General features: G+C 42.1%; 1 protein-coding gene across 3 annotated transcripts in view; it reads left to right on the top strand.

Moving 5' to 3' along the window:
* The window catches only part of THADA (THADA armadillo repeat containing), a 166,733-nt gene that overhangs the window by 84,324 nt on the left and 55,082 nt on the right, over positions 1-27,327 (top strand). For all 3 annotated transcript variants that reach the window (XM_081185941.1, XM_081185943.1, XM_081185942.1), the window contains exon 29: positions 12,898-13,066. In XM_081185941.1, the coding sequence (XP_081042067.1) occupies positions 12,898-13,066 (169 nt within the window). The remainder of the gene's footprint in view (positions 1-12,897; positions 13,067-27,327) is intronic.

Here is a 27,327-nt window from a genome sequence, read left to right as displayed (position 1 = left end):
TTGAGCTGCCTAAAAATAGAATCACTTTTTTTGATAGGTAGAAGACACAATGCATTTCTAATGTGCTTGGTATTATGTATACAGAAGAGTTGTTTCCGATATTACGCATGCCTGTATTTAATGTGCCTCCTTGTCATTAACTGATTTCCCCCCCTCCCCATAGCTCTTTTGATTTGCTTCAGCTAAAAAACTAGCTAATTGATTCGCTCTGTGATGCCTATTCTGTGCACTTCCTCCTCTCTGCTTTCATCTGTAGTGCTTATGGGAAAATGCACTTGCAGCACCAGCTAAGCATATTATAGTTACAAAATCAGTTACTGGTTTTGCATTACCAGTTGCACCTGCGGTACTTAGAGATGGAGGTGGGTTCATTCCATACTGCGGAACTGCTCTAGCAGGTCTCTTGCCTATGTAACTGTAAGAGGTTCTGACTTCTGGGAAAGGCTCCATGCACCTTCTAGGCTAAGGTGATAGTCTGTGTTGGAAACGACAATAAAGGAAGTACTGGCACTTTTTTTGGAGGGGGGGGGGACAAATTTCAGCGGTATCTCTCTTTCCTAATATTGGATTATGGAAGCTAATATTCCAGAATAGTGAGACCACAGTACTAATGATATGCAGGCAGATCCTATATGTTCTTATTTAGAAGCAAGTCCCAGTGAGTTTAATGGGACTTATTCCCCAAGAAGTGGGTACAGGATTGCAGCTCTCAAATGCTCTAGAATGGTTAATTTTATAATTGTGCCTTCCCTCCTAAATGCTAGATTTATTACGATGCTGCATACTTTTTTAAAAAAATATATCTTAATTATTCACCCACAATTATCCCCACTTTGTTGTTGTTGCAAGGATGAATACATAAATTCAAGACTATGAACTTGCAGCACTCCATTAATGAAGAATGCACTTTTAATGAGTTCTGAGTTAATCCTAGCGTTTTAAATTTAACCTTGGGCATCATGACATGTGCTAGATGGCAAGCTGTTTTTCAAATCTGGGTGAATTTCAAAGCAATCTTTCTGGAACAGTGGGTGGGAAGAGAAAGAAAGTCCATTTCCTGTCACTGAGAGGTAATAATGCTAGGTTTGTTTTTTATCTTGTATATTTATGTTATGAACTGCCCTGAGATCTGTGGATCAAGGGCAGTGTACAAATTTAATCTAAATAAATAAAATAAAAATAAATAATACACTCAGAGGTTACAGATTACCGCCTCTGTATAGAGTTAAAAGGTTTATGGTTTACTTTTAATGTGTGCTGGAGGACTGAGCTATTCAACTTTGTTCTGGGTATTACATCATTCTAAGCTAAACCATGTCTTTCATGACTCTGTGCGCTCCAGGAAAAATTTTGCTTCTTTGCTCCTTCTCATGGGATGTTGCATCATCCCAAGCTGGGCTTGTGGTTTAGCTCTCTCTCAGCAGTTGTCAACCTGTGGGTCCCCAGATGTTGTTGGACTACAACTCCCATCATCGCTGAGCTCTGGGCTTGCTAGCTAGGGGTGATGGGAGTTGTAGTTCAACAACATTTGGGGACCCACAGCTTGAGAAAGGCTGCTCCAAGCTTTAACCAACATTTGTCCTATAGTTTATCAAATCAAAACTTTATTGCGGTCCAAAGACCCATAAAACAATTTCAAAACTAGATACAGTTAAAATGGCCAGACAGACAGATGGAAGAAACCAAGGCAGTCATTTTGTTTTATCTAGGGTAAAATGATCTTTGTTTCTTATAACCTCCGGGGGGGAAAAGGTTCCCACGGCCAGTGTAATATTATTTGACCTGTCTTCCAAAAGATATTTAATATGGGAGGCTTCGGATTTTCCCGGCAAATTTTCCAGTAAGGGTTTGGTGAGTTGATCCCTTGCTTGCTCATATTGTCCACAATGCAGTAGGATATGCTTCATACAAACGATGTCCTGGGAACATAAACAAAACCTATTGATGCCTCTCAGTCTGCCATTTAGAACTTCTGAGGGAAATACATTTAGTCTGGCTTTGGCAAATAAACGCTGATAGGTAGGTACAGACAAATTCCTAAGGTATGAGGTATGATTTAGGGTTGACGGCGCCGAGGGAGGAAGCGTCGTCTTAAGTTTCACATCTTTCAGTTCGTTTTATCGTTTTATACTATAGTTCAAAGCTTGTGGTTTGTCTGGGGGGAGCCAAACTATGGCTTAGCTCAGCAGAGCAATAGAACAACCATAGAGGAGCAAAGCCCCTACAACCTCTTTTTGGGGAGCTCACACGCTTGCACGTATGCTAAACCATAGTTTTTATTGTGTATAGCCATACTAAGTGTGGCTATACACAATAAATACATTGATTGATTGATTGATAGTGCAACATGCAAACCAAGCCATTAGGTCTTCACACTAGTATAAGAGGAAGCATAAATGGAAGTGAAGGGAAAGGAATGTGTTTAGAAAAGCCACCAACAATTGGGTCTGGACTCAACCGGAAATTGGACTACCCTGTTCAAGTGGTGGTTGGGGGTGGCATTTTCAGCTCCTTCCCCCTGTTTTGCCCAATTCCCCAGTGTCTATGGAGTTAGGCATTGGTAAGTGTGGTGCATGATTGCAACCGAAGTCAGAAAAAAACAAGGGATCTCCGGAAGAAAAAGTGTTTTCTCTGTAACCATTGTTTTTTAACCAGTTAATCAGTTTCTCACGCTGTTTCTCACCCATCTCCATTTGGTGACACCAAGATAAAATATTGCTATGACTAGCAAGCAGTCTTTCTGGTTTCGTGTTATTTTCTAAATGGCTTCAAGTTGGCAGAATCATTCTTTATTTGGAGGAATATTTGCTAAATGGTTAGAAAAGAAGAATTTGTAATGAACCCCATGTGGCTTCAACAAATTGCTACGCAAAGCTAGCTGAAGTCATTGTGGGTTGGAAAAACTGCATCTGTAAAATACAATAAACATCTAGTTGAAATAGAAAATCCCAGCAGGCTTGATGATGGCTCTGAAATATGATGGGAAAATATTTCTCTAGGGTGTATAAATCTATATACACACACATGCGAGGGGTGGGGGTGGGGAGTGCAGCTTTTCATCTCGCTGAGATAACTTTTCTTAGAAATGTTATACACAAGTGGGCTTAGGAGTGGCTCCGTTTCAGCTCGCTTGTTAAATGACCACTTCAAATAACAGCCAAATTCCTATCAGTCTCAGAAGCGAAACCTACAGTTGTTGAAAAGCTGATCTGGAGTGAAAAGGAAAATGAGGCTTTTCATTATGATAAACTTTGCAAATAGACTTTTTCTTTTCTTTTTTGAGACTAGGGACACTGCCTTACACTTAAGACAGTGTTTTTCTGGGCAGGAGAGACACCACATTTTGTTAATGAGGGGAGCGGGCGTCTAAAATTGCTTTATGGTCAGAACTGAACTTCGTATCAGTATTATAAATCCACTGTGTTCTGGATATTTTGAATGTCTGTATGGATATGGAGCGTGTGTGAGAAATCAATCAATCAATCATACTCAGGCCTGACTGGAGGGTGGGGCCTCAGACTGAAAGAGTTTTATTTTATACAGTGGTACCTCGGGTTAAGTACTTAATTCGTTCTGGAGGTCCGTTCTTAACCTGAAACTGTTCTTAACCTGAAGCACTACTTTAGCTGATGGGGCCTCCTGCTGCCGCCAGAGCACAATTTCTGTTCTCATCCTGAAGCAAAGTTCTTAACCTGAGGTACTAGTTCTGGGTTAGTAGAGTCTGTAACCTGAAGCGTATGTAACCCGAGGTACCACTGTGCTTACTGGGCCAAAGACTGCCACGTTCTGCCACTAACAGCTATTTTAAGCAAATAAAAGATGTGAACTGGTGAAGAACTTTTGTCTGTTAACTGGTAGAGATTTTGTCATATTAAGAAGTTTGAAAAATGCTCACAAATGTATTAATTAAAATATAGTATTTCTGATGGTGCAAGATTAGACTGTGATGAATGTGTCCTCTCAGATCATCTGATTATCTAAACAAAACTGTTATGCCATGGCCCCTCACAGCAGCCATGTTGTGTTTTGCTGTGACCTTCCCCATGGTAGCCATGTTGTGACTAGTGAGAGGAGATACAATAGCCATCTTCAATATCTAAAGGGCTGCCACATGGAAGCAAGCTTGTTTTCTCCTGCTTCGGAGGCTAGGACCCAAATTAATGGTTTCAAGTTACAAGAAAGGAGATTCCAACTAAAAGTCAGGAAGAACTTTTTGGTAGTAATGGCTTTTTGACCATGGAGCAGACTCCCTGGGGAGGTTGTAGCAATTCCAGTCAAAAGGATCATTGACAGAGTTGCTGTCCTCCATGGTAGAGAATATTTTGCCTAGATCAGAAGTCTGATAAGGAAGATTTGTATGTCCACACAGCCTTCATGGATTCTTTTTGTATTTTAAACATATGTTACCTACTTTCCCAATGATTGGTCTTTTACTTGTGCTATTAGTTAGTGCTTTAAGTGAACGTTTTGAAGGGCGTCCGAATTATTATGGGGCTTTCTTATAGAAGTTGCTGATTGTTATGCGTGGCATGCTGCCAACTCAATTGCTGGTTTGCACAAGACCGAATATTTGCAAAGGGTAGCTGAGGCAGCAGAAATGCGCTGGAAATAATTTCGCAAGTTGTGGATCTAAATTTATTGAGTTTTGTTCTTTGGTCACGTGCTGCTGAAAGCAAATGTTTTATTTAGTAGTTCGTGTTGGAAGATAAATAGCACAAAATGTCACTGAGAACATTTAATTTCTGCTACATCTGTAGATGAAAGTATTAAGTCATAACTTCTAGGCATCAAGTAAATGCAACAAGGCCACCTTTAGCTATTGGGGGGAGAGGTGTCGTATTTTAGCTGGCCTTTCCAAGACAAGTGTCTTATAAAACTCAATCCCAGGCAAGAAGCCCTCCCCATTCCCTAGCTACTAATTATTGATTCCTGATCCTTTATCCTGTGTTTCTGCTGGTCTTTTATTAATTTTTAATTAATTAATTAATTAATTAATTACATTTATAGATCACTTTTGTTTTTGTGTGTTTGTGTGTGTATCTGCTGCTTAACTGCAAAGTGTTTAAGCAATGTACAAGAAATACAAAAAAGGATAAAGGTTGGTTTAAAATATTCTTACAGAGAATAGAGGAGCATGAGTACACTGATGGATTGGGGATTGGACTGAGTCTGGTTTTGCTCAGGGGCTGTTGATGTGCCCCAGCAGCTACTTGGCCTTGCTAGGTTCTGGCGCTTGACATGTAAAATCAGTGAGAATTTTGATCTCCCCCTCTGCCACTTTCAGAAACAGACCCCTTATGCCACATTTACACATTCAAATTCAAAAGCTGTTCACAAAGACACTCCTCCCTGGAAGAGAGGGGAGTGGTTGTTGGGCGGGAGCCCGAGCTCTGCCCCTAGCAGGGGGCGTTAGCCCCCTGCCTCCACCTCACCTGGCTGGTGCCCACGCCCCTCAGCAGGCACCCAACCAGGTGCCTCAGAGGGGGCGTGTTCAGCAGCCTTTTGCTGCGGCGCCAGCCTCTCCCCAGCCTCATTCTTCGCCGTCGTCTCGTCGCGAGTCACCCACCCTCCACTCCCTTAGAGTTAGGGCTTAGGTCATTGGCCTTGCTATGGACCTTAGGTTGGTCGCCCTTGTTGTCCAGGGGGCCTGGTAGGAGTTTTTCCATTTGGCATTAGGCTTTTTGGTTTTTTCGCCTACCTCGTAGCAATCGTCACAACTTTTGTGGTATTGGTGGGTAGGTTAGGCATTGGAATAATGTGTTGTGGTGTGTCGAAGGGCTAGGTGTGGCCATCGCCTATGCGTTCAATTTTTGGGTATTCTGTTAAAGGAATCTGGCGGTCGTGTATTCTGTCCGATGCCTGCTTGGCGGGAGGCCATGGCACGACCCTCAGTGACATCAGGGGAGAGCCTATAGTTGGATTAGCATCAACAGGCTCCACCTACTGGTGAATAAACCCACTTGTTTTAGAGATCCAATGCCTAAGCCAATACCTTTTCACTGCTGTAATCAATAAAGTTGTGGCCTTACCTTGCCCATTAACCTTACATCATGTGTCCTTGTGTATTCATTTCGCATTGCGGGGGTCGGGTCCTCGAACCACAATATGGTGTGGCACAGTGTCTTCTAAGGAGCCCTTGCAGTGTGAAACTAGTTGCATAGTTCTTGGGATTGTTGATTACCATGGAATCGTATTACTTGGATATGAATTCACAATAGTATGAGCTACTTAGAACCTGCTTTGTTTCCCCCTGTGTAAGACAAATTAGCTGACCTTTCTTGTTTCTTTGTTTTAATTCTGGTAATGGTGCATTCTGCATGGAGAAGATGGAGCAGAAAGTGAAAAATATGACCAGGGCAACCGCAGGCGGGGTAACTGCCTCATCCCCTGTGTTTTTGGGGCCTCCACACCTGGCACTGGCAGCCAGCTCTCCACTCAACAAGGCTCTTTGCCTCTTTCCTAGAGCAGGGGCTGGCAACCGAAGGCCCATGGGCCACAAGCGGCCCATGGGGGTCGTTTAACCGGCCCATGGACCCCTGCCACCCTCCCGGGGACTCCCGGTGACCGCTCGGTCAGCTCCCATGCGCTGCGCTAAACTGGAGCGGAGCAGAGCAGGGACTGCCTTCTGCGATGCTGGCCGGCTTCCCATTGACTGCAGAAAGCTCCTGCAGCCAATGGGAAGCTGCACACACCTTCTCCATGCCAGAAGGAGCATTTGCGCATGTGCACGCATATGCGTGCACTCCAGCCCACCATGGCGTCTGTGGGACCTTGAACCAGTCCAAGCCGCAAAAACTTTGTCAACCCCTGTCCTAGAGTAAGGGGGGGCGCACTGGCACTGCTCAAAAGACTGCAAAAGAAAATAAATGTCACTGCCGTCATTGCCACGAAGAGGAGGAAGGGCAGAAGAAGAAGTGCCGGGACAGCTGTTTGATCCACATGTCAGTTACTATTTTGTAGTGTGGATAAATGGATTATTATTATTATTATTATTATTATTATTATTATTATTATTATTATTATTTGCATAGCTGTTGTTGGCATTGTCTCGGGAGACAGTGGAGTGCACCTCTGGGGGTGAAGTCAAACGGCTGGGGAATCACAGTGCCTGCTGTGGCTGCAGAGACCAGTAACTCATAACTGCTGCCTCTGTGTTGTTTTTGCTGTGGAAGCAGCAGCGAAGTGACCTCTCTGGGGTGCAAGCCTGGACAGTGTATATGGAGGTCCTGGGCTGGCCAGACAGCAAGACCCCCGCCTCTCGGCCTCACTGATGTGGTCCAAAGGAAAGCAGAGCAAGATATTTGGCATACAAGGTGCCATCCAACTGTCTAAGGGACTCTACTCTGGTTTGTTTAGGCTTCACTCCTTAGCCTTTCCTTCTCCCAAAGGTGTCTCGCAAGGAAGTGGATACAGATCTTCCTCAGAGTTTGCTCCTGAAGCCTTTCTCACGGATGAGTATAGCTGCAAGGAAGCAAAGGTTTAGGATCAGTGTTTTCCTAGATGGATAACCTTCTCAGGTTGACAAGCCCCTTTTGACCCTCAGTTCCCTCTGCAACATGTGCAGAAACCACCTTCTTGACTGTTGGACCCTCAATCCACCGGAGCCTATCTTCACATGCAGGGGAATTCCCTAACTACTGGCGGGTTTGAGACCTATCGGCAACCCTCACCTAGTTTAGCCAGCCAGTCAAAGCCGTTCCCGGGTATGGCCGCTGTTGCTGACAGCTTCTAAGAGCCACAGGTGAGAGCTGAGTGTAGGCTGGAGACAAAAGTTGGACAAACTAATCTAAAAGAAGCACGGCATGTCCCCCACTAGAGGTATTACCCGTCCCCTAACATGCCATACACAAATCTACCATAAATAAAAGTGTGTTACAGAAATTTTTACAGAGTGCATTTCAGTTCCCTTGAATCACTTATGACACAATTATCTTTCTCTAAATTAGATTTCCCAAGCAGGGAAGTATAAAAGGAAAACAGCAAACACTTTCCCCCCCTGCCAGCAAAAACATTATTCAGGGTTGCCAGAGTTTCAGGAAAGCCTTCACTTCAATATACTTTGGCTTTTTGTAACGGTCAGGCGTGTCATAGTTTTAAAGTTCGTTCTGACTATGCAAAGGTTAAATACTTAAAGCTCAAACACTGAGAGTGCTTATTTGAATAATAAAATTTATGGTTTCACTCCAAGATTTTCCAGCTGTTGCATGATACAGCTTGTATATTTTGCTTTGTTTATTCGCTATCAAAAAGCAAATCCCTTCAGATTAATCTGAAGCGACCCCAGCACCACTCAGACTCAAGTGAGAAGAGAGATCACAGACCGCTTTCATTGTAATCCTGCTTGTTAAATCCAGACTTATTGCTGGAGGACTGTTTATTTTTTATCTTGAAGGAAGTATGTTTCATTTTATAATATATATGCAAACATAGTTAAGTTAGCTTGATTGCCACCAGCACTTTTTAATCTTGGGAGACTTTATTTGACAAGTCAAACGATTTCCCATGTTTATTGTGAACTGCCAGGAGGAAACAGTATTTTTCTTATAGACAGGAAGTCCAGGATCAGATACAGTATTGTTCAAGGGCTTCCTTGTGATTTCAATAACAAGGAAGCAAGAACTGGCACTCCAACCTGGGGTTTTATGACTTGTTTACATCTGCTGGACCATTGTGTTTCGGCTCCTTTCTCTTTCCAGTTTTCTTCCATAAATTTGTGCTCAGTAAATGTCCTGACAACAGGTAATGGTTGAGTGACATACAGTAGCAATTAAAGGGTGGGATTCTTTGAAGGGAAGGAAATGGGATTCCCCACCCCTGTTAAGTGAAGCCAAAATTTTACGGCAGGAGCCACAATCTGAATCTTAAGACCTGTATCCTTTTTGTGTTGAAATAAGCAGCATCAAGCATTTTTACATTTTGATGAACCACATTTGATAAATCATAGAATTTTGGAGTTGGGAGGGACCGCGAGGATCATCTGGTCCAACCCCCTGCTCAACGTGGGGCTCAAATCCACAACCCTGAGGTGTATGAAACATCCAGGCAGGAGGTTCACCAATAAGCTGTTGAAACAAACCTTGTTGGTGGTATGTTGCTGTGTCTTCAAGCTTGTAGCTGGCTTTCCGACCTTTCTGATGACCAGGTAGTTAGATCCTCTGCTCAAATCAACCCAGAGTTCCTTACAATTTAGTTGCATCCTGGCTAACTCCCATCTAGCTTGCTTTCTCTGTCCTGGTTCTTTGTTCCCGCCCTTGTCAGTGACCCTTCCCTCATCTATGAAACGTAAATCTAAACCGGAAATCCTATGGAGAGAGAGAGGGAATGTATTGGCTAATTTGGAGTAGGGAAAGGTTTCTTCTCCCTGTTCCTTCTTCAGTCACTTGTCTGCCCACCAAGACTATTTTTCATAGGTTTTAAAGTTGTGGCTTTAGGAAGCAACTATATTCAAATGGAAATGGATTGGTTTTTTATTGGGGGGGAGCTTTCTCCCAGAAATATAGAGGCTAGCCTGTATATCTGGGATAGCAGCTCTTCCTAGGGTGGGAAGAAGGAGCCAGTCCAATTTGACCTCTGTGTGTAAGGAGAATCTCCTTGCCTTTCCAGAATCTTTCTGAATGAATGGGAATTTACATAAGTAAAAATATGCAGTGTTGCTTCAATAACTGCAATTGCTGGCAAAAGCTAGCCCTTTAATTCAATTCATGGTGAACAAAAAATACATGGGTGTGTGGGGAGAATGAAGATACACTTATTTTTCAGTCACTGATATGAATATTAATCTGGTGTTTGGAAGAGGCAGTATGTGTGAAAGGTAAAGCGCTGTTCTACATATCCTTGTGTTTGCCACAACAAGTATGGTTTTGGGATTTTATTTTAGCCTAATATATTATGTGCATTATGTACACATACATCTATATTGTTTGCCATGATATAATAAACAATTGCGAGTTTCTAAATGCTTAGACTTCTGTTTAAAATGACCACAGAATAAGGCAAGCTCCTTAAGTGTTTGGCTGTAATCTGCATTTGATTATGTTACTAGAACTAATGCAATTAAATCAAAATGGAATGCAGTTCTAGAGTTGGATGAGAAAAAAAGGCCTCTGAATCATGTTTTTGGAAAGTACCTTTTCACAAAATATCTGGCAGTCACAACATTGGCAGCGTTCCCATTTTCCATTCTTTCTCTTGAATTGATGCCAGATTCCTTTGGGAAATCATCATTTGTAAAAGATTGCGAGGAAAAAGAGGGGCATTCTTGAGTGTGCCGTTACTGCTAATTAGAAGCTAAACATCTGCAACTGTGTCAGGGTTAATTGTATTTGAAAAGAAACACTTATACACAAGAGTTTGTTCAATTTAAATAAGGCATGGTGTAGCACAAACATGGGAGCGTTTGCAGACAAATTATTTTGCATTGCGTTGCAGTAAAGCATTCTCATTTATTTGAATCCTTCCTACTACTAAACTGCTTGCTTCCTTCTTCTAGAAATACAGTTTTAAAGATTTTGCCTCTATGCATAAGCCAATAAATAAGTTGGGGAAAGTATATTTTGCAACACAGATCTGATTCTTTAGTTCAGCATCTTAATTCCAGTTTGTTTCCAATGCAAGCTATGTTAGGGTGATACCTACTGAGTCAAACCTGGAGAAAACCTACTAATTTAAGTTCATTCATTTCAGTAGCTCTACCCTCAGTATGACTTACTCGGGTATCATCCATACTTTGGTTTTCTACTCATGCTGCTTTGGGAGTGTAGGCTTCACCGTTGGGAAGACTGCGTTTCTGGAATTTGCATAGCTCTGAACCTGTAGAACCATTAGCACAAATTTTGGAAGCAAAATGTGCCCCCAGAATTCAAATGATGAGAGGATCCCTCAGTATTTACTATGTAGACATACAGACAGAAAAGGTTGGCTTTCAGCAGAAAGGGGCTATGATTTATGCAGAATGATTACAAAAAGAGTCGCGTTGTCATTTTCCCTTCATTTGAAACCTAGGACAATTGCAGATGTGGGACCGCAGGAATCACCCTCTTGCCTAGTTAAAGGGAGAGTTATCCTTGTGGAGGAGGACCTGAAGCAAGGAAACTGAAATCTTTTACTACCTCACTTAACCACTCAGCGACAGTTTTTCCTCTGGGAACTCCTGGCTGAGAATGCAGGAGGGTGCAGCTGAAAGTCAGTCCATGACACTGTCATGCACAATTCCTTGCCAGGACCCTGTCCCTTCAAATTGATGATAACTCACTGCTTTAAAGCCGTAAACGGCCTCTGTCCTGTATACCTGAAGGAGCGTCTCCACCCCCATTGTTCAGCCTGGACACTGATATCTAGCGCCGAGGGCCTTCTGGTAGTTAACCCCTCATTGCGAGAAGTGAGGTTACAGGGAACCAGACAGAAGGCCTTTTTAGTAGTGGCGCCCGCCCTGTGGAATGCCCTCCCATCAGATGTCAAGGAAATAAGCAACTATCCTATTTTTAAAAGACATCTGAAGGCAGCCCTGTTTAGGGAAGTTTTTAATATTTTATGCTGTATTGTTTTTAATACTCGATTGGGAGCTGCCCAGAGTGGCTGGGAAAACTTATTATTATTATTATTATTATTATTATTATTATTATTATTGGGGCGGATAGATCTTGTACACTGAAATCATTCACTATTTAGGAGTACGGTTGGGAACTGACAGTTGTCAGATCATTGTCTGCTTTTCCTAGAAGCGCACCCAAGTTTTTGTAGAGTAAACCTTTGCCAAATGACTCCTAGTCTGCTGACAGCCTTCATGTGAGTCCTATGGACAACTCAGCCGGGGGGGGGGCACTTTTCACATTACAGGGAGCAGTGGCATGCAGATAAGCAGCTTGTTCGTTTACATGGTGAGAGGTATGTGCTTCTGTTCATTTGGGGGGGGGAATCAAAGTGGTTCGCAATAGAACATAAAACAATATTAAAAAATTTAAAAGCTGGACATCGGTTAGCTGCTGTCGAAAGATGTATTCTTAATTGGCTGCCTTGGCCTGGTGGAATAGGAGAGTTTTCAGCAGGCATTTAAAAGTTGGCACAGAAGGCGTCTGCTGAATCTCTATTGGCAGAGTATTCCACAGCGCTGGGCTGATGACACGAAAGGCTGTATTTATTGTTGTTGTCAAAGAGAGCCCCTGCATCTCCTCAAGTAGCCTCATCATTTGATGGGCCAAAAGAATGAAAATAAGAAGCATTTTTTTTATATAAAAAAGTTACTTTCTTTGTTCCATGCAAAGCTGCCGTTTTAATCTCTTTATAGGGAAAAGTGCTGTATGTTCGTCTCTAGTGTGCAGTTAAAGGATGAATGTATAAGTCTATTTCCAGTTCAGGGTAATTTCACATACACTCATTCATAAACCCATTCTGTCCTTTTTCTGCATTAATCTGTTGGTTGTTTTTTTTTAAAACAGTAATCTGTGATTTTTGAAATGAAAACAATAGTCATTTTATTTATTAAATTTGTATACTGCCCTTCATCCATAGATCTCAGGGCAGTTCACAACAGAAAAGTGCAGTAGTAAATATATATATATTTGCACATGTGCTTTGTCTCATGGACACACTGTAAAACATGCGCTGACCCTTTGTGTTTAACCCTTTTGAATATGTTGTTTAAGCTATGTTGCGTAAATTCTCATAAAGTGCAAAATCTCAAGGAGAGTTGTGCTCTCATCTGTACATGGCGGGGAGCGCACCATGTTGCATTTGAATTCGCAGAACTTGAATTCTTCAAGCATCCTTTTGTGCAATATGCATTTTATAAATTCTAGAAAAGGCTCCCCCCCCCCCAATTTTGAATTGCCTGTTTGTGTTAATATGCTGTGTATATGGGTGAGCTCTAACAAATTCTGCCTCTCCTCTCCCCCCTACCAGATGTGGTCACTCTCCTGTGTATCGTTCCCGTGAGTTGGCTGGTCGCGCCTTGGTCCCCTTTATTATGGTAAACCAGGTCCCACAGACTGTATCGTCTTTGTTGGCTGGACTTCCGGACTGCACAGATCTCTGCGTACGACAGAATGCCATTCATGGAACACTACTGCAAGTAAGCTTTGCTTCTTTGCAAAACTTTGAAACTGAGGCAGAGCTAGCCGAACAGTTTACATAGCAGTTATTTCCAAGGTGATGAATGGAGGAGATCAGAATTACATTTATGTTGAATGTTTTGATTTTACAGCTGTGCCTTTCAGGTCTCAGGATGATCCAAATGGTAGGAATGCTTGTGGAGTACCTGAATGAGAGGAAAAGATATAGCTCAGTGGTGGAGCATGTACTTAGTATGCAAAAAGTGCTGGGTTCAATATCTGGCATCTTCAGGGAGAGTTGGGAAAGATTCCTTTCTGAAATCCCTGGAGAGGTGTATTCTGATTTTCATTAGCTATAAAAAATTGTAGTATTATTACCTGAATCTGCATTGATGTATTTTTATGCTAAGGTGTATTGGCTGATTGAAGTGCAGGTAGACATAGGTCTGAGAGGAGGAATGGGGGGGGGATTTTAAATATTGCTCATATCAGTGGGCATGAATGACTACCTAAAGCAGATGGAAAGAGTGGTGACTGTTCAGCATGAGTTGGCAATGGGAAAACACATAAAGATGAGAATGGCTCTGAAGAGCGAGAGAGGTATTGCATTGTATTACTTTTTTCAAGTTTTCTTATCACCCCGGCTGTTGACTTAGGAGGAGAGACAGAATTCACAGAGCTCTGGAACAATATTATAAAATGTGAAGATGCATCAACAGTTTTGAACTGGAAAATGCTCCACAATTAATATCAGGTTTGCATGAACAGAATTGCAGTGGAGCTAAGACAAAGTTTAATGGGATTTCTATACCTCAACAATTACTTTGATTCCTACTTTGGCCTTGCATAACTGCTCTCATTCAGTTTTCTTTTCTTACTTTTTACCCTTTTTCTACTTGCTACAGCTCTTATCCAGCAGCTGCTTAGGAAAGTACCTGGGGGGGGGGTTTCTGAATGACTTTGTGTCTGAGTGTTTTTGTCACTACCAGATTGGATTATTTGGTCTTATTCTCATGGAAACCAATGTGGGGGGAGGAAAATAAAAGCTTGTATCTTGAAAAATAAATCCCCAGAGCACAAAGTAACAAAGTTCAGGAAAGATTATAAACTCCTCAAATGGAACAGGACACAATCTATTGCCGCCACTGCAAAATTCATTAATAAGTTTTGGGAGTGTGTGTGTTTTAATGCCTGTCTACATAAATAAAAATAAAAAAAATTCCTTCCAGTAGCACCTTAAAGACCAACTAAGTTAGTTCTTGGTATGAGCTTTCGTGTGCATGCACACTTCTTCAGATACACACACATGCACACGAAAGCTCATACCAAGAACTAACTTAGTTGGTCTTTAAGGTGCTACTGGAAGGAATTTTTTTATTTTGACTATGGCAGACCAACACGGCTACCTATCTACTACTGTCTACATAAATGTCATTCAGACTGAAAATTCCACCTTCTAAACAGAAGGGCACCTGTGACAATTACTGTCAATTGTATTACACAAAGAGCTGTGAATTAAAATATATATATACTATAGAAAATTTGATGGTACATAATAGCATTTCTTTCACTCTCATAAAGCAAATACTTTATTTAAACATTTGCAGTTACTTGAGTGATGAAATTAGCTTATGATATGTTGATTGTCCCCAATTTATCTTTTCTTCATGAGGCACTTAAGCCTTACCTCTCACTTGCTTTTAGTACTGACTTGCATGAGATTATGAAAACCTCCCCTTAACAAAGGAGCTCTGTTAACAGAACATACAATTGAGTTTTCTTTCTTTGTGTGCTTTTTTTAAACCAATAGTGCGTCCTGATTCTCAGAGGAACATGTGAAAGTTCTGTATTCCAATCCAGATTGTCCCTCGGGATAGGTAGAGGTGACAAGACAGCCCAGGAACTTCCTGCCTGAGCCTTGGCCATAGCCTTTGATCTCAAAAACCATGTCCTCCTTATGAATTTCAGGTGCTTACTCCCAATTAAGGAGATACCACCAGCAAATGCCACTGTAACAACAGAGTTTCTGTAAGGGGTTCTCTATGCACACAAGGGGTTGCCAAAGCCTCTGTTGTTCACGTTGGAAAGAAGAGGATGAAGAGCCTTTTACCCTGCACTACATTCTGGTGTTGATGGCCACATAACCCTTGTTTAGTTGAGAAATGGATGCTGTTGAAGTAAGTTGTCAGCTGAGGAAAACAAAACTACTGATGCAAGTTGCATTTTAGAGGTCTAAAATGTAGTGCTCACCCACACCATACATTTAAAGCACTCTATGCCACTTTTAAGAGTCATGGCTTCTCCCAAAGAAACCTCCTGGGGGTTATAGTTTGTTACGGGCCTCTTAACAACTGTCAGTAGTCTTAACAAACTACAGTTCCCAGGATCCTTTGAGGGAAGCCATGACTCTTAAAGTGGCATAAGTGCTTCAACTGTATGGTGTGGATGCGACCTTTCTACTGATCTTTCTTCCCATCAACAGATCATGAATGCAAAACATGTTCAAGCACCAATAACAGCACTTCACATCACAGTAAAAGGTTTTTAAAGTATTCATCTTGAAACCAGCTGTAATTGTCTTCATGGTCTTGTACAAGGCTTCAGAATTCTAGGAAGCCATTTTTCACAGTTTGGAGGCAGAAATTTCCCCATTTTGAAGTAACCGTAATTCTTCTTGTTATTTTTAAATTATTCTGGTGCTTTTTCAGTTCTGCTTCTTATGGAAGAACTGAAAAACCAGTGGGTGATACCTAGCACTACCCATACACAGAGTAGACTTAAGGCCATTGAAGCAAGTAGACTTCAGTCTGTTGATTTTTAGTGGATCTAGTCTAGTATTGGGACCCGGGTGGTGCTGTGGGTTAAACCACAGAGCCTAGGACTTGCCGATCAGAAGGCTGGTGGTTCGAATCCCCGTGACGGGGTGAGCTCCCGTTGTTCGGTCCCTGCTCCTGCCAACCTAGCAGTTTGAAAGCACGTCAAAGTGCAAGTACATAAATAGGTACCGCTCCGGCGGGAAGGTAAACAGCGTTTCTGTGTGCTGCTCTGGTTCACCAGAAGCGGCTTAGTCATGCCACATGACCCAGAAACTGTACGCCGGCTCCCTCGGCCAGTAAAACGAGATGAGCGCCGCAACCCCAGAGTCGGCCACGACTGGACCTAATGGTCAGGGGTCCCTTTACCTTTTAGTCTTGAGTACGGCTTAGCAGGATATCATCTGGTATTATCCATGTTTATTACCTTGAAACTGTCTATAGCTTTCAACATACTTTGGCCCATTTTTCTGCTGTGAATGTATTAGAATTTCTTTCCCATAGCCCTGTTTTTCTTGAAATTTCCTTTAAAGTCAGCAAGTTTAGGCTCTGAGGGGGAATGGAAGAAAATCCCGAGACAGTGGACTTCAGCTATTCCTTTTCTATATGATATATGAGAAGCAATATTTCTCCTGTCAGTAATGTATATAATTGCTTGCAGATCACCAATAATTCCTTCTCCCATTGCTGGCAAATAGTTCTTCCTTCTGCCTTGATTTCTTTTAGGTTAAAAGGAATGTAGTTGTTAAAGTTGCCCTGACCTAAAAAAAAAAGGCAAATCTGGTTTCATGTCTGTCAGTGATGATGATTTTATAAACCTAGTGGGTCTTGTCAGATAGTCTGTGCATGAACGTTTACACCAAACAACAAAACTGTTGTTGTGATGAGATGTTTTAAAAGTCTCCATGCTGAGGTTTCGACAACTGTGTTCAGTTCTGATTTTTCTGACCCTAGCCTTCTTATTGATCTTTCTCCCCATTTACTTAGGTATGTATAGTATGCCTTTCAGAAAACAATGCAGTAGGTACTGATTCCCTCTCCCTTCTCAACAGCCTGAAAGCCATGTCTTAAACCAACTATAGTTTCCAAACTACCTTGCAGGCACCTTACTGTAAATTACAGAAATATAACTTATTAGTAAAATAAGGCAAGGCTTTTTCCCCCCAGCCGGAACTCACCAAAACTCAGTTTCGGCACCTCTCAGGTGAGTTCCAGCACCTCTCAATTGGCCACCATTGCCATTCTAAGATAATGAGGGAGGTGTTCATGGTGAGTTCTGGCGCCTCTTTTTTCAGAACATAGCACTGAGATAAAGGAACCAATTACCCACAGGGGATGACCATAGAACACTTGAATATGGAGACCAGGGAGGTAAATGTTAAGGCTTCTTCCCTGCATAGCGACATTGTCAATGAATATGGGTAGGGATTAGGAGGAAGAAGACTAAGGCAAGAAGACAACAGGTTCAGTGTTCTGGCATATACTAAATTTGAGTGTTTGTTTGAATACGCCCAAGAAAAAATATCAGGTGGGCAGTTTGAGTTGTAGGACTAGATGCAGAGCGGAATGTTTTGGAGGCAGGGTCAATTCTAGGTTTCAGAGGGCTCACAGTGAGAGGCTGGAGAGCCTCCCTTGAGGTTACCCGGCAGCAGTGGTGGCAACAGCACTCCAAGGCTGATGGAGAGCCACCATGTACATTTCCTGCTTATGCCATAAGAATCTTTGACTTTGTGCCACACCAGTGCATTGTGGGACATTTAACTAGTGACTACTGAACCCAGCGGTCAGCCATTGCAGGAAGACCCAGGGCAGGTGTTAGCGCCAATACGGCCTTCTAAGTAGCTGCTGTAGGATGCCAAGTCCTCATGCTGGTGTGAAGTAACGTCATTCAGGTAGCACTGAAAATGGTGGCGTTTGAGAAGGTTAGAAAAATGGAGAAAGAAAGCAGCGGGCGGGGGGGCAGGAACAAAACCCAATGGATAGCAGGAAGGTAGAGGAGAGGGAGCATTTTCTAATGAGTGAGTTGAAAAGTAAGAAGGAAGCTTAAGTATGGAGGAACTGAGGAGCAGAGGATGATCAGTTTTATCTGAGGCAGCAAAAATGTCCAGGAGAAGAGACCTTTCAGATTGGATCAATGGAAGATTCAGTGAGGGGAATTTTAGTGGATTGCAGAAGTCCAGACGCCAGTTTGTAACAGATGATCGGTTAGAAGAGAATGGAAATGGACTGTAGGAGAAATGTTGAGGCGAATTCAATACTATATCAAGGCAGAGTGAGTCGGGGATTCTTAGTGGGTTGAGGGGCAAGTTGGAGAAGGAAGGAAATGGGGAAGTAGGCAGAAGAGACGGTTAAGTTTCTGGACAGTGGATAATAGGAGTTGCCAGTATCAACCATTTTAACAATATTCAGATAGCATCTCAGTGGTTTTATGAAACAGTTTGACTTACAAAAGTTTCTTCCACTTCAAAACCAATTTCAAAAGATGTAAATATCTGGCTAAGCCTCTTTAGCAATGCTTTTTTGTGTCTCTATTTTTTAAAAAGAACAAAACAAATTTTTCACATCATTTATGTTGTAATCCTTTTATAGTAGAATAATTACTGATGAGAACCTAGTTGATAGTAGTTTTCATTTTAATGAGCTCATTACACTGAATAAATCCATTGGTAGTAATTGAATAAAATAAATACTGTTTTTATCTTCACTGCTGTTGTGGTTTAATAATTCCTCTAAAGGGAAAGGGGATTCTTACTAGTAACAAGAAAGAAGCTGTAACAGTTTGTAAAATAAGCGGAAGAACTACTTAATCAGTCCACTGCCCTGTCTCTGACAGTTCAAGTACTGGATTCTTTAGAAATGTTTTGTAGATGTTTTTCATGGGCAATTTAAAAGTTCACTCAGTATGATTATCATCTCCAGTCTTGACAAGCTGCCCTATATACATTTCATGTTGCTAGATCCAATCGGTCTAGTAACTAGTTTTTCCATTACCTTGGCTTAAGCTAAAATACACATGCTGTGGCCTTTGGCCAGTTTGCTTTTTAAAAAGATATTTAATAGTCTTTGGACAGGTCTCAGGGACCTTTACATGCTGTACAGCTGACATTCAGTGATGCACAGTGTTAAAACAGCTTTTTATAAATGGTAATAAGTCATTATTGCTAGGCAAAGTGATTAAAATAGAGAAAGAAAAATCCATTCCCGAAGAATCCCTATGCTTGCAGCAGTGCAAGACTTTAGAAAGGGAGTGTCTAGGTCTTTGTGAAATCTGCAGACATTTCTTCCTTTCTCAAACCCTGCTCATTATTGACTCATTATTTGTGCCCTGGTCATATTTCAGTGAGCATTTCTTCCATTTGCTCGTCTGGATAATTAAATTCAAAAGTGTCATTACTACTTTTGGTCCTTTGCCTTGCAAAGCCCTGCTGACTTTCAGGGTCTGTGGACCTCCTGCAACTGTTGGATAAATGTACTCTTATGAGGGGTTTTTTTGTGGGGGGTTATAGGCTGAATGCTTGGGCCCCCTTCTAATTCCTGGACCCAGCAAGGATTCAATTGCTGAAATAGTCAGGCCAGCCTGGGTGATGGGCCATTAGGAGAACAAAAGGAACGGTTGATGGGCCATTAAGAGAAGAAGAAGAAGAGTTTGGATTTGATATCCCGCCTTTCACTCCCTTTAAGGAGTCTCAAAGCGGCTAACATTCTCCTTTCCCTTCCTCCCCCACAACAAACACTCTGTGAGGTGAGTGGGGCTGAGAGACTTCAAAGAAGTATGACTGGCCCAAGGTCACCCAGCAGCTGCATGTGGAGGAGCAGAGACGCGAACCCGGTTCCCCAGATTACAAGTCTACTGTTCTTAACCACTACACCACACTGGCTCTCTCAAGTAAAGGGGGGCTCTGTGGCAGATGGCAAATGGATCGGCCCCTCCTCCATCTCTTAGCAGGAGTTTTGAGGGCAGAGTTTGCTGTGATGTGACCTAGAGGGAGAAGCTGCAGGCTGGAAGAAAAAGCCATGTCTGGTTTCTGTTTGAATCCAAGGCTGTGGCTATGGGAGAAACAAGACCCTCTTGGGGTGTTAATGCTATGAACCGCTCCATCCTAGGCTCAGGTTGTAAAGGTAAAGGTACCCCTGCCCATTCGGGCCAGTCTTGCCAGACTCTAGGGTTGTACGCTCATCTCACAGACACTTCCGGGTCACGTGGCCAGCGTGACAAGCTGCATCTGGCGAGCCAGCGCAGCACACGGAAACGCCGTTTACCCTCCTGCTATTTATCTACTTGCACCCGGGGGTGCTTTCGAACTGCTAGGTTGGCAGGCGCTGGGACCGAAGGATGGGAGCGCACCCCGCCGCGGGGATTCGAACCGCCGACCATGCGATCGGCAAGTCCTAGGCGCTGAGGTTTTACCCACAGCGCCACCCGCGTCCCGTTGTACAGTGGTACCTCGCAAGACGAATGCCTCGCAAGACAAAAAACTCGCTAGACGAAAGGTTTTTCCGTTTTCGATTTGCCTCGCAAGACGAATTTCCCTATGGGCTTGTTTCGCAAGACGAAAACGTCTCGCGACTTTGTTTCCTTTGTCTAAAAACAAAGACATGTTTTGTTTATAAAGTTAATTTATTTTCCCTTCAATTTTTGAACTGCTCTTTACAGTATGTGTGACTTTAAAGAGCAGTTAATAAACTGTTGTTGTACCAAATTTGGCTTTGTTTGGACTTTTTTTGACCATAGGAACGCATTAATTGATTTTCAATGCATTCCTATGGGATTTCGTGATTCGCAAGACGAAAAATTCGCTAGATGACAAAACTTGCGGAACGAATTAATTTCGTCTTGCGAGGCACCACTGTATATATGTGTAAGTATATATATAGGCTCAGGTTGTATATATGTGTAAATAAACCATATATCATAAAGACACCACAGTCTCCGCTGTGCCTCATTTCCAAAAGGAAACACAGACTCTGGTGAGCAGTGGAATCTCACACCAGTTGTAGATTAGGGTGGCGTGCAACAGTACAGATCCTGTCTTCAGCCAGCAGTATGGATTGAATGGCAGTCCCCGCAGAGTAAGAATGCTTACTTACAGGGATATTTAGGACGGTTATAAAAGAATAATTAAAATGACATTTATGCGATACTGACTTTTTGTGAAGAGCAGAAGCTTTTGAAATCACCAGCTTCACTGTTTTGCTGAGGAAGGTACATGAGTTTCTTTTGATATTAATTAAATCTGTCTCAGTAATGTGGATGTTGCTTTTCTTTTGAAAGGGGTGTGGAATGTTCAGAGCTGGAATACTGACATATAGCTGCAGGGGAGTAACAGGGAGTGAGAATCAGCTAGAAAAATTGTCATCAATTTTGTTCATTAGTATTATGAACAAGAATAACTCCTTCAGGCCTATGGGCATTTTTTTTATCCTGCTTCTCTGTGAAATATTCAAGGTTGCAAACATATGTACTAAAATTAAAACAAATCAATTCAATTCAAAACTAGACTAAAACTGCAGTGATCATATATGCACCAGGACTGGATGTTGTGGACTTCGAGACGCATCATCCCTGACCTTTGGCCCTACTTGCTTGCACTAATGGGAGTGGTAATCCGCAGCATCCAGAAGCTGCCACGTTGGTGCTTTCTTCATAAAATTCGCATATTTGAGGTGCATATAATTAGTCTCAGAGCAAGAAACTTTGTAGAAAGAGGGCCTCAGGGAATCATTGCAGAGCAACCAGAACATAAATATGGGTGTCCCCGTATACTTAGCTTATTAAATGGCTTTAAATGTTAATGAAGTTTGTCAGTTATCTTGGTGACATTGTATGTCTCGGCCCAGCATACCTGAAGAAGCATCTCCACCTCCATTGTTCAGCCCAGACACTGAGGTTCAGGTCCAAGGGTCTTCTGGCGGTTCCCTCACTGTGAGAAGTGAGGTCACAGGGAACCAGGCAGAGGGCCTTCTCGGTGGTGGCGCCTGCCCTGTGGAATGCCCTCCCATCAGATGTCAAGGAAATAAACAACTATCTGACTTTTAGAAGACATCTGAAGGCAGCCCTGTTTTAATGTTTGATGTTTTATTGCAGGTTTCCTCAACCTCGGCCCTCCAGATGTTTTTGGCCTACAACTCCCATGATCCCTAGCTAGCAGGACCAGTGGTCAGGGATGATGGGAATTGCAGTCTCAAAACATTTGGAGGGCCGAGTTTGAGGAAGCCTGTTTTATTGCATTTTTTATATTCATTTGGAGCTGCCCAGAGTGGCTGGGGAGGCCCAGCCAGATGGGCGGGGTATAAGTAATAAATAAATAATTTGATGATGATGCATTAGCAAGAACATTGGAAGGCAGTAATTTTGATCCTGTTTTCATGTTCATGGTGAATTCCAAAGCAGGTTGATGGGCTATGTTGTTGTTTATTAAATTTGTATACTTCCATATACATGCAGACCTTAGGGAGGTTTGCAACATACCGTAAAACATAACATATTTTGAGACAGAAAGATTCCGAGTTGTATCCAGCACTGTGCCATTTTCACGACAGACCAGCTTGTTGCATGGATTTCCTGCTTTCCCTCTTCTCCCCTGTTTCCCCTTGCTCACCCTCAACATCTGTTCCAAAGGGGTGGGAGACCCTCCAGAGGAGATTTTGCAGGTGCACAGGGAGAGAAAGTCCCATTGCATGAACGGAACCAGGCACATGCAGTATTAGATACAACCCTCTGTACGGAACATAAATACAGTGGTGCCCCGCAAGACGAATGCCTCGCAAGACGGAAAACTCGCTAGACGAAAGAGTTTTCCGTTTTGGAGGTGCTTCGCAAAACGAATTTCCTATGGGCTTGCTTCGCAAGACGACAATGTCTTGCGAGTTCCTGCTGGTTTTTCCCCCTCCCCCCCTTTTTCTAACCTGCTTATCAGCTGATCCGATCAGCAGATAAGCCGCTAAAAGCCGCTAATAGCGCTAATCCGCTAATCCGTCAATGGGCTTGCTTTGCAAGACGAAAAAACCGCTAGACGAAGAGAATCACAGAACGGATTCTTTTCGTCTTGCGAGGCACCACTGTATATTGTCATAATACGCTTTCTTATTACAATGGTACCTCGGGTTACAGACACTTCAGGTTACAGAGTCTTCAGGTTACAGACTCAGCTAATCCAGAAATAGTACCTCGGGTTAAGAACTTTAGGATGAGAACAGAAATCGTGCTCTGGCGGCGCAGCGGCAACGGGAGGCCCCATTAGCTAAAGTAGTGTCTCACTTTCAGGTTAAGAACAGTTTCAGGTTAAGAATGGACCTCTGGAACGAATTAAATTCTTAACCTGAGGTACCACTGTATTTTTGATCGGCTTTGTTGAAATTAAGAGTTTTAGTGGCCTACGTCAACCCAAAATATCATTTTTTCTTAGCACACCAATGTTAAAAAGTGTTTTGAAAAAAATTGTCTGGTCTAGGTAACAGTATGCAAGTTCTATGGTTAACTATAACTGTTCCAGAAGTCACATTAATTCTTTAAAAACAGATATAAAGTCACTATGGGCACAATCCACTGGGAACCTTCCGCTGAGCTGTGCAGGAGTATGGCAGCAGTGCACACAGTATAAAACTTGCAGGGATGTATGATTTCTTGAGTAGTTTTATAGTATGAAAAATTGCCTGTTTGGGAGACAGAGGCAAACACTGATTTGTTAGACTGCTCAACATCTTACAGCTACAGCCTGCATCTTCTGTGGACATCCTCCATATAATACACATTCCAGCTCATAACTTGTTCAGCAGACTTCTCTGTTAACTGCCTTGTCCCTTTGGAATAGAAATGTTGCTGATTATGTATTACTTTTCTTATTTGATTTGGCAGCAGAATGTGAAGTGTACTATTTCATAGCTGATTTATAAAGGCTGATATTGTGAATGAATGTTATAGTACCTGGAGATCAAAGCAGTAAGATCATTATAATTAAATGTTTTTTCATTGCAACTTCCTTGCAGCTGCTCCTTTTCTTAGCTCCATTTTTATTGTCCAAGATAAGCTTTTCTTTGAAGTTGGAAAAAGAGGAGTATTTGCGTCAAGTAGAAAACATGCACCTAAATATAAATAATAACGGCTGTGTGTCTGTTCTCATGACTATTTTTATACGTAGTTTTTTAAAAAAATAAAATAGTGTATATAAACTATAGCCTGGTTTGCATGCCACTTTAAACCATAGCTTAACTATAGAACTATAGTGTGCAGTGTGCTAGTGCACAGAGTGAAAATTGGGGCAGTTTTGCTTTTTCCCTGTTCCTTCCAGCAGCTAAGCAGGTTTAAGTGCAAACCAGGGCTCTTGATTTGTTTCTCCAAACTCCTAATGGGAAGACAGTAACAAACCTTGGGTGCAGCTCATGGTTTGTTTGGAGACAAACCAAGAGTCCAAGAAATAACAACTGGTAAATGCAGCAGCAGGAATGGAGAAGCGAAGCAGCTGAAATTCCATTGTGCCAGGGTATGCTATGTATTTGTCATGCTATGTATTTGTAGTTCGGCTTCATGATAGTTTAAGCAGGGGTGGAGAGCAGGATTTGACTGTTGGGCCACATCCTGACCTTGCCCATTCCCAAGGGGCATTTTGACCAGTAGATGCGACCACCAACCTGTCCGTCACCAGACACCACCATGACATCATGTGACCTATCTTCATAGGGGCTTTCTGTACGACCCAAACAAGTTGCTCAACACTTACAGCAAACCCTGCTTTGGGCAGGGATCATAATGTCCTTTTAAAAATAAGTCTCTGGTGTGGCCACATTTAAACTATTATGTGCATCCTTAAAACTACAACACGGGGGTTCTTTTAAGATATGTTGCCGGCTGCCTTGGGAGTTTGACTGAGTGTTGCGGTAGAAATGTTTTCATAAATATTTTTTTTTAAAGAGATGCAGAAAAGGGCAACCCAATAACCAAGGTGTTGGAGTATTTTTCTCTCCAAGAAAAATAATAATGTTAAGATGATTTCCCTGCTTCCAGTTCCCTGATAGTAAGTGAGCAGGGTTGAGTGAGCAATCCCTGGGGTTGGCTGCAGGAGTGACAGTTGCGCCATATCTTGCTGTCTCCCTTCCTTCAAACTCAGGGCTCTCACCCTGTGACAGCCTTTGAACACTACTGTAGGGGTTCAGTAGCTAGCATTTACAACATGTTAGTGAAGCTGGATGCCTTACACATGCAATCGGAGCCGGATTTAGGTCAAACATCAGATGAACACAGATGAGGCAAAATCTCAGATGGTACTGGTGAAGTTGGCTTCTGTAAACCTTCAAGGTAACACACTTAAAACCATACACAGGAGGTTAAGAATCCCAGAATTCTCACCTGACTCTGGGGGCATCCCAGAATTGCTGAAGGAATTGTGAGTGTACATGCGTTTATGGTGGGAATGCCCTGTTCTGACTAAGCATTCTGCATGCAAAGGGCAGACTATTAGCTCCTCTTTTCATTGCCAAGAATGCCAGTTTTAGTTGATTTGGATTATCAAGATTAAGTCTGTTAAGAATCATTAGCATGTGGGGGGGGGGAACACCATAGAAATAATATCTTTAACTATTTACTTTTTCTGTTGATTCCATCTATCTTTGCAATATCTCTAGAAAGTAGGTAGAATATATACCAAGTGACTTTAGTCCAGACTTGTGTTAGGAAGCTGTTTATCAGTAAATCTGTTTAGCTACACTGGCCCAGACCTATCTCAAGAGGATTTCAAACATTGGAACTATTTTTGTGCTCCGTGTTTTGCATAATGAGAATGATGGGCACAGAATTCACTGGCCATTTTTAAAACCACAAATGAAGTTTTGTAATTAGCCGTGATTAGATAAATTGATTTTTTTTTTAAAGCTACTTCTGGAAAGGCACATCCAAACGATTTCACTAAAAACCATGGTTCAGTGTTATAAAGCAAAGCAAAACAGCGTAATGTATTACAACCAGTCTTAATGTTTACTTCAAAGCCTAAGTGCAGTGCTCATTAAGGCTGTTCTTTTGATTATGCAGTTAGCCCTCGGATTGCCCTTACGTTTACCTTGGCTGAGGCGTTTGCAGTTAAATGCCACTGTGAAAATTACTGGAAAACATTAACATTAACATGTTATTGTAAGCTGACATGCTGAGCCTGATGGGAAGTAAAATGTATAAATAGCCTCGTTTGTATGCATAGGGTGAAAATCTGCTTAGTTCTATCAACTGCTATCACTACATGGATCACTCATTTGTCGGGGCTTAAGTTTCTTTACGGGTTTTCTTCCTTTCTGTAAATGTGCGTTGATAGTTTTTGAAGACATGTCACAATCGTGCAAGCAGATGAAACCTTGCATTGTCTAATATTTATTTGCTCACACAGTCTGCATCTGGCTCCGTAGTTTTCCAAACATTTCCCCAGCAAGCACCAGCAAAAACAATCCGATAAGATTATTCATTCTGTTCACAGAGGTAGGCTGGATTGAAAAGAGGCGTCAACTCTTGGCTGCAGAACCAACATCCACCCCAAATGCAACCCAGACTTATAGCCTGCCATATTCCATAAACAGGGTGCATCTCATCTCTCCCCCTTATTTGTCAATCTTATTTGTTTAAATGTGCCTTTCTGGCATGAAGCACAGTAACTGGTCAGGTATTGAACACGAGCCAAAAGCAACCATTGAGATTTCTTAAGGGAAATGTTATTGGCTAGAGGCCCATGTTTGCCAACATCCCATCTCTAGTTGTTCCAGTCCCTAGTATCCAAAGAGGAAGGAGACTTCCTTATGCCTAAGGCCAGTAGAATTCAGCGTATCATAATACTTTAAATAAACACAACTGAGTCATCAGAATGCCTTCATGAATTTCGTTCTATTATGGAACCAAGTTGGTTGCCATATTTTTTAGTAAGTGCACACTAATTATTGCTGCTGTTTTGCAAACTGCCCTGCTCCTGGGTTGCTGCATCAGGTTTCCACCTTCACCAGTGCTGCATTTTTTCCAGCTTACTATTTGCACAGTGTTTTATTTCAGCTGCTGAAACATCTGTATTTTTTCAGGGAGTGCTGAAAATGTGCACTATAGAGTGATGTCAGTTTACTTTACTTTCAAGAACTGTTTAGATGAACAATCAGAGTATTGTTTCGTTCTCCCAGCTAGGAATGTGAGTATTTTTATTGTATACTTGATTCTCCAAAGCAGGCTGAGGGCATATAAGCAGACATTTTATGAATCCAGGTTAGCTCGAGGGAAGGAAGCTTTAACCTTTTGAGTTCATGGAGAGACAAATACACAAACCAGGAAACTTAAAAATTATCTGTATTTTGAAAGGCCATTTCTGTATGAAGGTTTCTTAGCAGGGGGGAAGATTGCAGGCTTCCTTTTTAAAATGTCTTCGGCTATGTGGTGCTTATGTTAAAATTAAAAGGTCTCATCCGTGGATACTCTGAAACAGTTTATTGCTGCTTTCAGTGGCGTGTGGTGA

Source organism: Podarcis bocagei (genome assembly GCF_964188305.1).
Source record: "Podarcis bocagei genome assembly, chromosome: 3".
In the NCBI taxonomy this organism is placed as follows: domain Eukaryota; kingdom Metazoa; phylum Chordata; class Lepidosauria; order Squamata; family Lacertidae; genus Podarcis; species Podarcis bocagei.
This window is presented reverse-complemented; position numbering and strand designations above follow the sequence as displayed.